This window comes from Rosa chinensis, chromosome 2, assembly GCF_002994745.2.
Source record: "Rosa chinensis cultivar Old Blush chromosome 2, RchiOBHm-V2, whole genome shotgun sequence".
Classification (NCBI taxonomy): Eukaryota; Viridiplantae; Streptophyta; class Magnoliopsida; order Rosales; family Rosaceae; genus Rosa; species Rosa chinensis.
The window spans coordinates 77,106,410-77,120,004 of record NC_037089.1 but is presented as its reverse complement, the minus strand read 5'-3'; the positions used below and the strand labels follow the sequence as shown (position 1 = coordinate 77,120,004).

General features: G+C 38.8%; 3 protein-coding genes across 3 annotated transcripts; 1 reads left to right on the top strand and 2 right to left on the bottom strand.

Annotated features, from left to right (window-relative positions):
- Positions 1-806: 806 nt before the first annotated feature.
- On the top strand, positions 807-2,068 carry LOC112189135. Its single transcript, XM_024328409.2, has 2 exons — positions 807-1,387; positions 1,476-2,068. The coding sequence occupies exons 1-2, from the start codon at positions 1,061-1,063 to the stop codon at positions 1,971-1,973; spliced, it is 825 nt and encodes a 274-aa protein (XP_024184177.1). The 5' UTR covers positions 807-1,060; the 3' UTR covers positions 1,974-2,068.
- Positions 2,069-3,146: 1,078 nt separating this feature from the next.
- LOC112185813 lies at positions 3,147-8,012 on the bottom strand. The gene is made up of 5 exons (XM_024324123.2): positions 7,882-8,012; positions 5,091-7,606; positions 4,332-4,433; positions 4,082-4,247; positions 3,147-3,649 (listed from the first exon to the last, which is right to left on the bottom strand). Exons 2-5 carry the CDS (start codon positions 7,562-7,564, stop codon positions 3,446-3,448), a joined length of 2,946 nt encoding a protein of 981 aa, XP_024179891.1. The 5' UTR covers positions 7,565-7,606; positions 7,882-8,012; the 3' UTR covers positions 3,147-3,445.
- Positions 8,013-10,481: 2,469 nt separating this feature from the next.
- Positions 10,482-13,394, bottom strand: LOC112185812 (G-type lectin S-receptor-like serine/threonine-protein kinase At2g19130). Its single transcript, XM_024324122.2, has one exon. It carries the CDS (start codon positions 13,148-13,150, stop codon positions 10,625-10,627), a length of 2,526 nt encoding a protein of 841 aa, XP_024179890.1. The 5' UTR covers positions 13,151-13,394; the 3' UTR covers positions 10,482-10,624.
- Positions 13,395-13,595: the final 201 nt, after the last annotated feature.

The window sequence follows — 13,595 nt, the reverse complement described above, 5'->3', positions numbered from 1 at the left end:
TAAGAGTGCTAGTACGACTGTCTTTAAGCCTTGATCATTAATGAAATTGCAGAATACATAGGAGGACATGGATTTGCGTAAATTTTGATGGCCAACAATTGAAGGCTCAATAGTTTTCATTCGCTAGGTACCCTTGTGCGTTAAGAGTTTGTCTAGTTTGTTATTGTTGTTGTTATTTTTAATTTTTTTTTAATTTGTTTTTTATTGAGAAATAGAACTTACTGAAACAATTATCAAGAAATTTGTAGGGAATTACATCATTAAAAATCTCGTCCAATGAAAGTAAGGTAAACAAGAGTAATTTATCCCAATTACATACAATTCGAATTGGAGCATCGTCAACTAAACTAGTTGTTAGCCAAAAGGCGCATGCTCAAAACGATAACAAAGAGTTGACATAAATCAACCTTCCTAGCTAAATGATGAGGGACACTGATATACTTTTCCCTAAATTTTACTCAGAGTTTAGAGTCTATTTGAAAATATTCTATATATAAACTCTTTTATCAAACAATTTAATGAATTTTTTAAGTAACATGTGAATGAGTTGAATTCGTATTGAATGAGTTGAATTCATATATTATTGACCTAAACTCAAATTCTATATCATATTGCGTCGGATCAGCTCAAACTTGTACTTGATTCGTAATTTGATAAATTATTGGATTCAAATCATACCTAGTTCCATGATCCATCTAAATTTATGTGTATTTCATAGTATAAAAGGAGAGGAAAAAAGAAAAACGGCAGAGAAATAGGGCAAGAGAGAGAGAACAAGATAAACATAAAATACCTCTTCCCTCGTATAAAACTCCCAAGTGGCCAAACCCCAAGTATCAACTTAAGTGCACTTGTTGTCTAGTTAATCAAACGAGACACTCCCCCATGCCGGCCTTAAACCGTCACCTGAATCCTCTTTGTCTCTGTTGCTCTCTTTCCTCCTCGTTTTAACCGAACCCCACCATTATTCTTTTACCACATCCATATCTTTGTAACCTTCAAAACCCCCATAATTATTAACACCCCACCCGTTTCTTCTTCTCTTTTGGTAAACACCATAATGAAAAACGGTTCCAGAAGCAAGTTTCTGCTTTGCTTCCGACCCGTGGTCGACATGGAAATGGTGGTCGAGTCTAAAGGTGTCGTCGTTGATCGTCCTACGCGCAGAAGTAGAACTAAGCCTATCGAGAACACCAAGGTCGAAAAGACCAAGGTGGTGGAGGTGAAGGAGGAGGAGGAGGTGAAAGTCCAAGCCCCGTTAACCAAAACCATGTCTTTGGATAGAGAGTGCTCCATGATCAGTTCTCAGAGCTCCAAGATGCCTCGGTCTCGTCACAATCGGACGTTTTCCCGGGTCATCAAAGCCGTGGTCTTCGAAACGATTCTGGTTAGCAATTAGTCTTTGGATAAATTGATTCTTTTGTCTTTTGAGTTTTGACAACAATTTAAGAATTTTTACTGTTGCGTATTTACAGGCCAAGAAGGTTCGGGACGGCAGAGTTGTCCGGCAAGACTCGTTCGGATCGAAACGGAGCTATTCAATGAACAGACGAAAGTCTCTGAGTTTGGAGACTAATGAATTGATGATCACACCTGCAGAAACTAACTCTCATGAAGTCAAAGTCAATTCTAGTTCGAATCCGGACTCTGCAAAACATAGCACGAAGAATCAAGAAGACTCTGTTACGAAGCCGAAGAAGAACGAAAAGGGTTCCTGTGAGCTCAATTCCGGAATGTATTTACTTCTTATCAGCCTCGGAATCACTGTTTTCTGGGGGAGGGTGTTTGCTATTCTCTTCACATCACTTTGGCTCTACTTTTTCACATGGAGTTGCCCAACTAGTTATCGCCGGCGTCCGGAAAACGTTAGAAAGTGGTCGGAGGCGGAGTCCAGGGATCAGAAGAGGAGGGTCATAATGGAAGGGTTGATTGAAAGAAACCACCATTTCCACAGTAGTCAGAGAGAGCATTAAATTTTTGACGTGGAAATTGGAAGTGTTCTGTTTCGTGTAACCTTTGCTTGGAAAATTTAAGTCTTAAGGGCAAAAGGACAGAACTTTCTTGTGGATATGGGAGGGAAAAAACCAGGAACATTCTGTATTATTTACATTTTTCTTCCTTTGTTTTGTTTGTTTCCCCTCTGTGTTTTATATGGTTCACCTAATATAAAAGTATATGATTCAAGATACAAAAACTGGAATTAAAACTCAATGTTTGTAACTCTGCTTTTCTGCCTTGGGATAATATCAATGTGGGATCCTTGTTTTATCTACATTGTTTCTCTTTGTGTAGTTACATATTTAGGCATCTGTCTAGAATAGACTTATAGCCAAAGCTGGACTAGAACCAAACCGTATTCTCAGCAAGTGTGTGCAGGAAGATCACTAATTTAATTTAATAGCATTGAAGAGAGGCAAGCATTCTTCACTAGGCTACCAAAACCTACAAAGATAGGATGGATTTGGATTTGGAACTTTAAGTGTCTTAATGAGCATCAGATGGGTGGTGGTTGAAGTAAACATTACCTGGTGAAAGCTTGTAATAACTAAACCAAATTAAACTTAAAAAGGATCATAAATGTCTTTGAATGATTCCTTGTTTTGTGCTGTGTGGTTCTGTAAATTTTGTGTAACTTGTGAGCATGGAGAAATGAGAAATACATAATATGCATTGCATAAACTTTTTTGGGTGCAGGTTTTTGAGAATTTAAAAAATAAAAATAAAAATAAAATCACTTTGGAAAAATATCTTTTACTCTTTTCCTTTAGTGTTTTTATTTTTTTATTTTTTTTATTTTTATAATTGATCAAGTGGGGCAAGGCAGAGTTTTATATATGCTTTTTTTTTTTTTGGTGAATGGTTTTTATATATGTTTATCTGGTCTCCAAGCCTAAAAGAGGAAGATCAGAAAGAAATGGATGGAGTGTGCTTTACAATGTTTAGTGCAAAAGCTGGAGAAAAGGGATAGGCCATTTATGCCATTCATACAATAGAAAAGACCCTTGTTCCTTTTTGCATCCAAACACTTAATGCTGTCTGGCAATTTCTAAACCCAAATCAATCCCCCTCAATCTAAGTCACAGAGAGATCACAGGATATAAGAACCAACTGCACCAACCATAAAGATTAAAGAGGGGCACAATTCATTAATGAAATAAAAGGCATCAAACACTTCCTTTGCAGGATTTGGATTTCACATGTATCTTCACATTTAGTTAAAGATCTACAAAAAGAAGGCCACGGAGATAAGTCTCCTCCCGTGGCACTTAGTCACTTACCCTCTCTTTTTGAAACAAAGATGAATATTTCTTTTTGTAACATGACTCCAATCAGCTTCATCAACTACACTAGTTTACATGGAACAGCAACACTACGACAAGTACAGAAACTACAGTATTCCTCTTCTTTTTATCCATTACAGATCTTCATGACTCATCGTGCATAACTATTTGTAACGTGTTTTTCGGGAAGTGAAGAACTCGTAATCTGGATGTCTGTTCTGCACCATGACTTTGTCCTTGTAAACCCAGCCTCTAGCGAAATGTAAAGCATTTTCGTCCAACGTCCTGAGCCTTTTTATGAGAATTCCTGTGGTGTCAAAAGATGTCGGTTCTGAAGAAGGTATTTTGGGTTCAAACCAGCATTCATCCTACAAGAATAAGAGAACATTGTTATTGTGACTTGTGGCAGTACCCAATTACATTCCAGGCTAGACTCTCAACACAGAGTCATTCTTCAAAGTATCAGACTAGTTGAGTTTTAAATATCCACTTGATGCTGGCAATAAAAGCACAGAAGCTCTGAAATATAACATACTTGGGGGCTAAGCCAGAAGTCCCCAAACACTATTTATATCTACGTATGACTAGTTAGTAGTTATGTACTTTGTAACTAATAAGCTAGCCTCATTGTAAAACCTTTCTCCTATCTCATCATAAGCATTGAAATATTCACTAATACGCCAAAGCTATTGATATCCTTGTCCAGATAGCCATACATAGAGATGCCAGCAACTTCCAAACTGTAACAAAGCATAGTTATACACAATGTTAAAAAATGATAGAGAATACCAATGTCTTACCTGAGAATTGTAGCTTTGCAAGCCTAACACAGGGAAGAAAATGCAACCTGGAGCAACAGTTGAACCAGGTCTCTGAACAAAATGTCCAAGTGAATGGTAAGTCAAGAATGATGCGCGTAGGTGCCCTTCTGGAATTTGATATATAGGATACCAAGCCACCGAAAACCTGAAAGCACATAGATGAACTTTCTGAAACTATAATAAAATTAGTTTTCAAACCAGAAATATGAGAAGTAAAATTGATTCTCACCAGGATGCAGGATGTAAATCAGGCAAATTCAGACTAGTGAGCTTTGATGGGTCACCAAATACTTGAGGATTAGAAGTTCCAGCACCAATTAGCTCCAGAATTCTGCATTCAATTAGACATCAGATATATCTTACAGGCGCCATTGTAGGTAAAACAATAGTTCAAGCAACTTAAAGAAGTGGAGAACATTTAGAAGTGCAAAATATGAAACTAAATCAGGACACAAAGCCAAGTTAAAACCATTTGGCGTTCTTTTGTTCAAACTTCATAGCCAAGCTTCTGATCTAGAGCCCATTATAATCTATCATGTCAATTTTCACTGCCTAAGAAACATAATTTTTTATTTTGCCCTGCTCTTTATTATTTCCATATATGCATCAACCTACTGCACGGTTGTTTTATTTTATTTAAGGTACAGTGAATCCCACTTAAATATCTTTAGACGTGACAATAGCGAACTTCTTTTTTCTTTTTCTTTTTTGACAAGGGAAAAAACAGAGAAACAGAGAAACAAAAAACCTAAAACCACCCCCCAGCCAAGAGCAAAACAAAAGCACAAGGAGGGGAAGAGGCACGTCATACATCAGAATAATAAGCAAAGGAAGAGGAGGCCGAACAACCCAATCAGGAGGGCAAGACCTCCGAAACAATCAATCTTAGTACATTGCTGTATAAATCTCCCTCTATCTATGACTTTATTTTGTGTGACATAACTAAAATAAGCAACATATCTTCTCATAAAGAGTTGCAAGGACATACTTGTTGTAAAAAGACCTCCGGTGGTGTGGCAGTTCAACCTCAAAAAACTCAAATATGAGCTCAGCATCAGAGGAGAAGACAGGTGAACAATCCACACTTTGAACACAACTTCCATCATGTAGGGCAACATCAAATGAACCAACCCGAATATGGTTGAGATGTACTGCTTCTGAAGAATTGGAAAATGATCTTTTGCAACCAGGGATGTGTGGTCCAAACAATTGAATAGCAGAAAGGGAAGGAACAAAATAGGCTTGGAATGACATTGAATCATTTGGAAGGCCAGTGAGGGTTTTAGGACAAACTGCCTTGACATCCAACCCATAATTCCCTGGTATCTCATACCAGTTCCAAACACTGTGAAGTGATACATTTGGTATCTGGTCCTTGGATAGTAAACTGTGAGATGGCTGAGTACCCAAGGAAACAGAATATTCTTTATGTACAGACGAAGAAGGAATAACAGGAACAGCGCAGTGGATGAATGTTTCAAACTCTGCAAGTGGACAACCCATTGCGAGCTGAACAGTTTCAGATGCTAATTGCATTTGGTAAGCAGCATTTAGAGCTTTCATTCCCATATTTGAACCAATTAGAAATTGGTCAGGGTCCTTTAGTCCTCTATTCTTTGCATCATAACCTTTTCTTTCTATTTTTTGACCTATTTCAGCAGTAGACTGATAAACCTCTGGATCATCATAAGAAATCAGTTGATTGCAGGATATTGCGTTTCCTCCCAGATGGCTATTATTTAACTCCCTGCTTAAATCTGGTAAGAGATTGAACTCATTGGAGATACTGGCAGATGAAATTCTGTCCACTGGCCTGAACTCTTTTGTACCAACAGCTGTCTGCTCCATAATATTTGCTCCAGAAGTATCTTTCTCAAGTTTATGATCAGTATGAAAGCATGGTATACCGTCCAAGGATACATGTACCAACTTACCAAACTCATGTTCCATGCTTGGTATCTTCCTGAATTTGTGTTGTTGAATACCATTCATCACTCCCTGAGTAGACATTTTAGAATACATGGAAGGTGAGGTTATACAGTGTCGATCACCATGACTTGCAATCTGCTTGCCATTTGTTCCTGCAGCATCTCTCTTGTAATCGTGCATATCAAAACAACCCATTGACAATTGTTTACACTTACCGTGTAACTCAGAGAAGACTGCTTCATAATTGCGGGGTCCTTTTTTCATATTGCAATTCACAGGCTTAATTGAATTAGGTGATCTTCCTACTAATTTTTCAGAGTCACTTTCCGAGCCTTCCGTTTGACTTTTTACTGAAACAAAAAGTGTCCCATTCAACCTCTGTGGAGAAGCAGCCCCCTGTGATGATTCATTCAATAGTCTTGGAGAGGTATCCCTTTTTCTATATCCATAAGCAGCATTTTTGTGTCCAGAGGAATTCGACGGATTAGGTGAGATGGCATCATTGGCTAATGAATTCCGCTCAGACCAAAAACGATTCTCTGCCAGGTTGACATCTTTCACACCATTTCTGTAACTTGGTTTCTTCCCCCAATTCACATGTCCTTCCCTAGCATTGTACTGCTTCCTGTTCCAACCAATATGCCTATTTTCTTTTCCATTGTTGTATCCAGATGAAATCAATGGATAAGGTAAGATACCATCATTAGCTAATGAGCTACGCTCAGCCGGAAAACGATTCTCTGCTGGGTTAATATCTTTCACACCATTTCTGTAACTTGGTTTCTTCCCCCAATTCACATGTCCTTCCCTGGCATTGTACTGCCTCCTGTTCCAACCAAAATGCCTATTTTCTTTTCCATTGTAAGTGCAACCTGTGTGGCTTCGATTATTGGAATCTTCAAGTTCAACCTGCTTGTTACACTGAACTACAACATCCTCAACAACACTAGTACTGCTTAATTCATCAGACCCTTGTTTGCTTATCTTTGAACAGTCATCAGAACTCTGCGTTCCAACTGATAAGCTGTACTGGGTATGATCAGGAGACGAAAGTTTCTTGGAAATGTGGACTGTTGAATCTTCGGAAACCTCATTCCCATGTGATACAGATGGAGAGGCTACACCACCACCACTGCTCTGAGATGACTTTCCAACCCTCTTCTTGTTCATCATCTTCTTCTTCTTTTTCTCAGCAATACTTCCATCAGGTATGCCGGAGCTCAAAGACAGAGGATCGGGTTCAGAATTCCGATGCTCATGTGTTGCAGGTGGAGAGGCTACACTAGCACTGCTCTTAGATGACTTTCCCACCCACTTCTTGCTTTTCTCAGCAAAATCTCCATCACAAAAACCAGTGCTTAAAGATAAAGGATTGGGTTCAGAATTCCAATACCCATATGACACAGACGGAGAGGCTACACTAGCACTGTTCTGAGATAACTTTTCTACCCACTTAGTGTTCATATTTCCATCACAAAACTTAGTGGTTAAAGACAAAAAATTGGGTTCAGTTTTCCCAGTTCTTTGGCTCATTTTCTGTTCCTTCGTATCGTTCAAACAAATCTACCCAAACACCTAGAGAAAACAAGAGAAAAGAACAATGTGGGTTCATGTAATTCTCAAGAAACCAGCTCAAGAAACTAGCATACAAGCAATTCAATCTCGTCTAAAGAAACCCTAGCATACCCAACTAGTAAGTTTGTCTCAATTTCAAGAAAAACCCAAATCTATCTGAGGGTAAAGTTCATACAAAGGCAGAAATGCATCAACAACTGAAGCTAAGAGGAGTGAGATGAAACCATTATCGAGTGCATTGCAAAAACATGAAGTAAATAATGGCAGAGAGGTACCTGAGCAAGATTGCAGAGCTTGAAGAACCAAGAATTAAGTGCCTTGGGGTTTTGGGTTTCTGGGGGTTCTGAGGTTCAGAGGGCTCCGCTTCTTGGTTTTATACTGTGATGAGCGAGTAGCACTGTACTAGTGTTCATGAGGCAGCCACGTGGACAGAGCTCTAACTTTCTAATTAAGTCACGTAATTATAGAGATTTTAATTTATACAAAACTCAATATTATTGAAGAATTACTGAAGTAAAGTTATTTTTGATTTTTTTTTTTCCTTTTAGGACCCACTTTGTTTTTATTTTTTATATTTCTTAAGGCTTCTAAATGCATTCTAAAAAAAAAAAAAAAGGCTTCCAAATGCCTTTAGGTTCTTGGTGGTTTGACCATTATTTGGGATGTTTTCGGATTCAATAGACTTCATCTCGAACTGATCATGTTTGCGTAGTGACACAATTTCTGGTGGTTTGACCTTTATTTGGCATGTTTTCAGGAATTCAATAGACTTTTTTTTTTTTAACAAAAAGATAATAAAAGAATTTCACTCCTACTCCAATGAGAATTCAATAGACTTCATCTCTAACTAGTCATGTTCGCATAATGATACAATTACTAACTATCTCTAAGTCAACAAGCATAGATTCAATAGTGTAATAATATTTATGCATCATAGAGCAACCGAGGGTTTTAAATGCACAAACAAAGTCACAAAGAGTATAGACTTAGAAATAAATAATAAATAATAATAATAAACCAATCTTTTAATTGAAATAAAATAAAAACCTGGATATATATATAATTTATAAAATGGTATTTTGTTTATTTTATAGTCGTATACTAAATCAGACTGGGACACCACAACTATATTGGAAAGGGAAAATCGTCCAAACAGTGTCTGAACTTTTCTAGACTATTAATTTTCATACCTATGTTTTAAAAAACATCAAAATGGTACCTGACGATTTAAACTCGACCTAATTTCCATACCTAGCAACAGTAAAATCGTTAATCCCGTTAACTTTTCAAGGGTATTTTCGTCCCTTCACTTGATTCCCAATGAATCCGGATTCTCTCCTTGGCAAAAATCTCCTTGTTTCTCCTTGACTTTAATTCTAGACCATTGATCTAACATCAAAGGGCTATCATATTAACACATCAGCGAAAAAAAAACTACGCCGTTGCCCAATTCTCTCCCTCCTCTCTCTCAATTCTCTTCTTCGACCAAAAAAATCTGCACTTCTTCGGCAGCCCAACCCATATCCTCTTCATCTTTGAGCTCTATAGTTATTTGTTATGAATAGGATTGGGAGTATATATTCATCAACTAAATTCACTGCAGCAAGGTGGAAATCGATTTGGTTGGAGGAAGGATGTTCTTCGACATCGATTGCAGCATTGAAATTCTGGATTACTGCTCTTAATTGATAGCGTCAAGCTTTTGGGCATAAACAAGGAAGTTGATACCAGAAGCATGAAAAAAATTCCATCCGGCCTGTGAACCCAGATCAAATTCTAATTAATCATGTAATCATCAATTTGGGAGGAAGCCAATTAGGACTAAAAAATAAATTAAAGAAGGGACCCATTAAAGAACAAAAAACTGAACAGATGGGGGATAGCCATCATCAATGGCAGAAAAGGTAGAACTTTTAGAGATCAAAAATGAGAGAGAGAGAGAGAGAGAGAGACGGTGAGAAATGATGAAGAGATGAAAAAGAGAGAGAAAATCATGATCATGATTGATATTACTTGCTAAAAGAAGATTAACCCAGATAAAATTGAAAGAGAGAGAAAACCCAGTTATTAAATTGGATAGAAATTGCAGATGAACCCAGATCCAATTGAGGGAGAGAGAGAGTTGTGAACAACTCTTCTTCTTACAACCACCATTCAGTTGAAAAAATTTCATCAGCACCAATTGTCAGTGCAAAAACTCCAAAACCAGTCCACCCAATTACAACATTATTAGCCACCATGCCCACCCATCAGTAGCCCAGATTCCAGCAATTAATATCCCCTACCAATCCAAATTCGATTAATTATCATCCTCATCTGCAGAAACCAAACTTGCATTCCCACCCACCGCTCAACCTCCGACCGCCAAAAGATAAACCCCGCAGCAGCAATTACCACCATCTGAGAAGAAAAGAAAACCAGTCAGTGCATCACCATCACTATGGCCCGTCCGACGAGGCGAGAAGCAACCGTCGTAGCGGAGGCGCTGCAGGACAACCTCGTACGTCCAGCTTCTCGGCATCTCCCACACCATTGCTCCTCACCATCTTCGACGAAATTAAGGGGTTAGCGTTAGGATTCAAGTGAAGGGACGAAAATGCCCTTGAAAAGTTAACGGGGTTAACAATTTTACTGTTGTTAGGTATGGAAATTAGGTCGAGTTTAAATCGTCAGGTACCATTTTGATGTTTTTTAAAATATGGGTATGAAAATTAATAGTCTGGAAAAGTTCAGACACTGTTTGGACGATTTTCCCTATTGGAAACTTTGATTTAGAGCCAAGCAATAATACAATATCATGTTAAACGCTCAAAAGAATACTACAATATCATATTCTTTATAAAAAAAAAATAATAATAATAATAATCATAAAAAGTAAAAATAAAACTTCAATATCATACAATAACTTTATTTTTGGTTGAAATATCATACTAATAAGTAATAACTAAACTATTGTTTAATTACATATATCTGACAATTACTTGCGGATCAAACCAAATGACCAAGAGGAAAAGGCCATTATGTGCTCGTTTGATGATCTTCAGATCTCTTGGAGATAGTTGAAGATGCAGCGCTCTTGGTCTGAGATGAAGCTGTTGATGTGTTATTGCTTGGTGCATGTGAGCTCTGGCTTGAAGATGACTCTGTGAAGAAAACTATGTCCTGGCTATCTCCAAAGAGTTGGAGTGATCTTGGAACTGAGGGCAAGTTCACATTCAAAACCCCCTCGAGAATCTGCACCACTTGACCCATTGATGGTCTATGAGCCTCATCATCTTGTACACACCAGCAAGCAACTCTAAGAACCCTCATGATCTCTTCCACATCACCGTTTCTCCCTAATTTCGGGTCCAATAGGCTCAGCACATCGCCTTCTTCGTTACTCGTGATCACGCCAGCAGCCCAACTTGGGAAGAATCTAACTTTGCCGTCTTCAGATGGCTCAGAGTTTCGTCTTCCTGATACAATTTCGAAGAGCATCATTCCGTAGCTGTAAACATCAGCTTTTGCTGTGACTGCCACTCCTGAAATCCACTCTGGTGCAAGATAGCCTCGTGTGCCTCTCATTGTGGTCAGGACTCGGCTGAACTCTCTTCCAACAAGCTTTGCCAGGCCAAAGTCTGCAACTTTGGGACAAAGTTCGGTATCTAGGAGAATGTTTTCTGGCTTTATGTCGCAATGTATGATACAATCTCTACATTTCTCATGAAGATAAGCCAACCCTCTTGCTGTCCCCAGAGCAATTTGGTATCTTGTATTCCACTCCAAAACATCGTTTGGACAATTGAAAAGGTGAGCATCCAGAGATCCATTAGGCATGTAATCATATACCAACAACCTCTTAGAACCTTCAGAGCAGAACCCACGAAGCCGAACAAGATTGACATGTTGGATTGTCCCAATTGTGCTGACTTCTGTTCTGAATTGCTTCTCTCCTTGGCTAACACTTTCGAGCTTCTTCACTGCTATGACTGATGAATCACGCATTGTGCCCTTGAAGACAGAACCAAAACCTCCTCCCCCCAATTTCTCCGAGAAGTTCTTTGTTACTTCTTGAAGATCTCTATACTCAAATGCCACCAATGAACCCTCCACTGATTTTCCAATCACTCTGTTTCTGTCTCTCAACACTGCAACCACAATAAGGCCTAAAAGAACTGCTATCCCAACAGCTGAGCCTACTGCAACACCGATAATCAATCCCTTTTTACTTTTTGGATCCTTAAACTCGGAAGCTGCAAGTCTGAGGTACAAAGTTTTTCCATTACCGTCATCTGCTGTGAGTTGTTGCAGATCCAAGAGATCTCCAGACCAAATTGAACATTTATTGTCGACATATGCATAAGCAGTGCAATTGCAATCATTGAAGCAAAAGGATTCACATTGCGAAGTACTCCCAACCTCCACAGATTGACCACCCACAGGCAATGACATGCTAGTCAGTTCTCGAAAACGGTCTTTCTTCAGTTTCTTTCCATTATCAGTAGTACCATTGGTACCATTCCCACAATTCAGCGTAGTCCGTCTGTTGCAGCCACCAGAATAATCCTGCAAATCCCAATTCATCTTCAATTTCGGCTCAAAACCATTCAAACAATTACAGAAGGGCAAAGAATTCTCATTGCAACTGCCAAATGCCCCACAATAAGCATAAACCTCACATTGTTTCCTTGGTTGAGACCAAAACAAGTTCCATCCCTGAGATTTCAACCAGGATCGTTGCTTAATCTGACCCGATACATCCATTATGAATCGAGATGTGATGCTAGGATCATAAACAGAATAGGTGAAGTAGCTCTCATTTTTGTTTTTAACATAGCTGAAGTTGTAGATATAGTTAAGCCTCATCTCAGGAACCAAACTGAAAATACGACTCTTTGGATCCCAAGCTCCACTAGTCCAATACCGAATAGACCTATTCCACAGTATGAAGTATGCATCGCTTCCATTCGGGTCAAGCTCAAGAGAGAAAAGACCCGGTGCAGGATCATCAGAATTCTTCCATGAAGTCAGGACTTGGGTTTGGTTTGTAACAGTGTTGAACCCAATTCTAGCTCCTGGTAGCCAAGTATGAGCTGGATAATCAAAACTTTGCCATAAAGGCAAAGATGAATCAGACCCAGCTCTTAGCACAAGGTTTCCATTATCTGAAAGAACTACATGTATAGAAGAAACTGAACTTGAACTGACATTTGTGGACCAAATTGGGGTTTTGGACTCATTAAACAGCACCAGATTACCATCTGAGATTCTCAACTCTGAAGAAAATCTATCAGAGACTGGCTGCACCCTATTGGCCACCCAGACTATGGTTTGCTCTGGTACTACTGTCTTGTAGTACCACATGCCTATGTAGTAGTTTGAAGTATTACCTGCCTTGAAGAAACCCAGCTCAAATTTCCCACCAGCTGAAACAATGGTTTGGTCACCAGAGAGAGACTGGTTTGCTGTGATGGTGTCAGCTCCAAAGCAGATACGGGACTTGAGGCATAGGCTTAAGAAAAGCAAGGAAAGCAAGAATTTTGGGTTTGTTTTGGTCTCCATGGCTGCAGAGAAATATTTGCAGGCGAGGTAGATATACTGGTATTTGGTCCCAGAACTCAAATTTAATGAGTGAATGAATGAAGAGAGACAAGACTAGAAAACCTCTACCCCATGTTTTGGTCATTTGCAAGAGTGGACGACTTGGCAGCTGAGTCGTGCAGCTGCCAAGTCCTCTATGACTAAAAGTCACATATGGGCCTTTTCTGTTTTCCCAAATCCCACTATAAACCTCCACTCTTTATGCAACAAAAAACGCCAAGCTTCATTCTTTATACAAGTAAATGTTTCTGATTGCTTGGGGTCAAGCATGGAATATGAACCAACGAATATTATTGGAATACATAGCAATGTGGTATGTGAATAATTTTGAAGCACTAGAAGATTTGTCGCCGCAAATGACCAAGTCAAATCCCCATTTGCATCGGCATTATATGGAAAAAAGGGT

Bases quoted from the DNA above. Each gene is read 5' to 3' on its own strand.
- LOC112189135 (XM_024328409.2), top strand. From the start codon at position 1,061: ATGAAAAACGGTTCCAGAAGCAAGTTTCTGCTTTGCTTCCGACCCGTG. The intron at 1,388-1,475 runs GTTAGCAATTAG...GCGTATTTACAG, and splicing joins TGGTCTTCGAAACGATTCTG to GCCAAGAAGGTTCGGGACGG.
- LOC112185813 (XM_024324123.2), bottom strand. From the start codon at position 7,564: ATGAGCCAAAGAACTGGGAAAACTGAACCCAATTTTTTGTCTTTAACC. The intron at 4,434-5,090 runs GTATGTCCTTGC...AATTGAATGCAG, and splicing joins CGGAGGTCTTTTTACAACAA to AATTCTGGAGCTAATTGGTG. The intron at 4,248-4,331 runs GTGAGAATCAAT...ATGTGCTTTCAG, and splicing joins GATTTACATCCTGCATCCTG to GTTTTCGGTGGCTTGGTATC.
- LOC112185812 (XM_024324122.2), bottom strand. From the start codon at position 13,150: ATGGAGACCAAAACAAACCCAAAATTCTTGCTTTCCTTGCTTTTCTTA.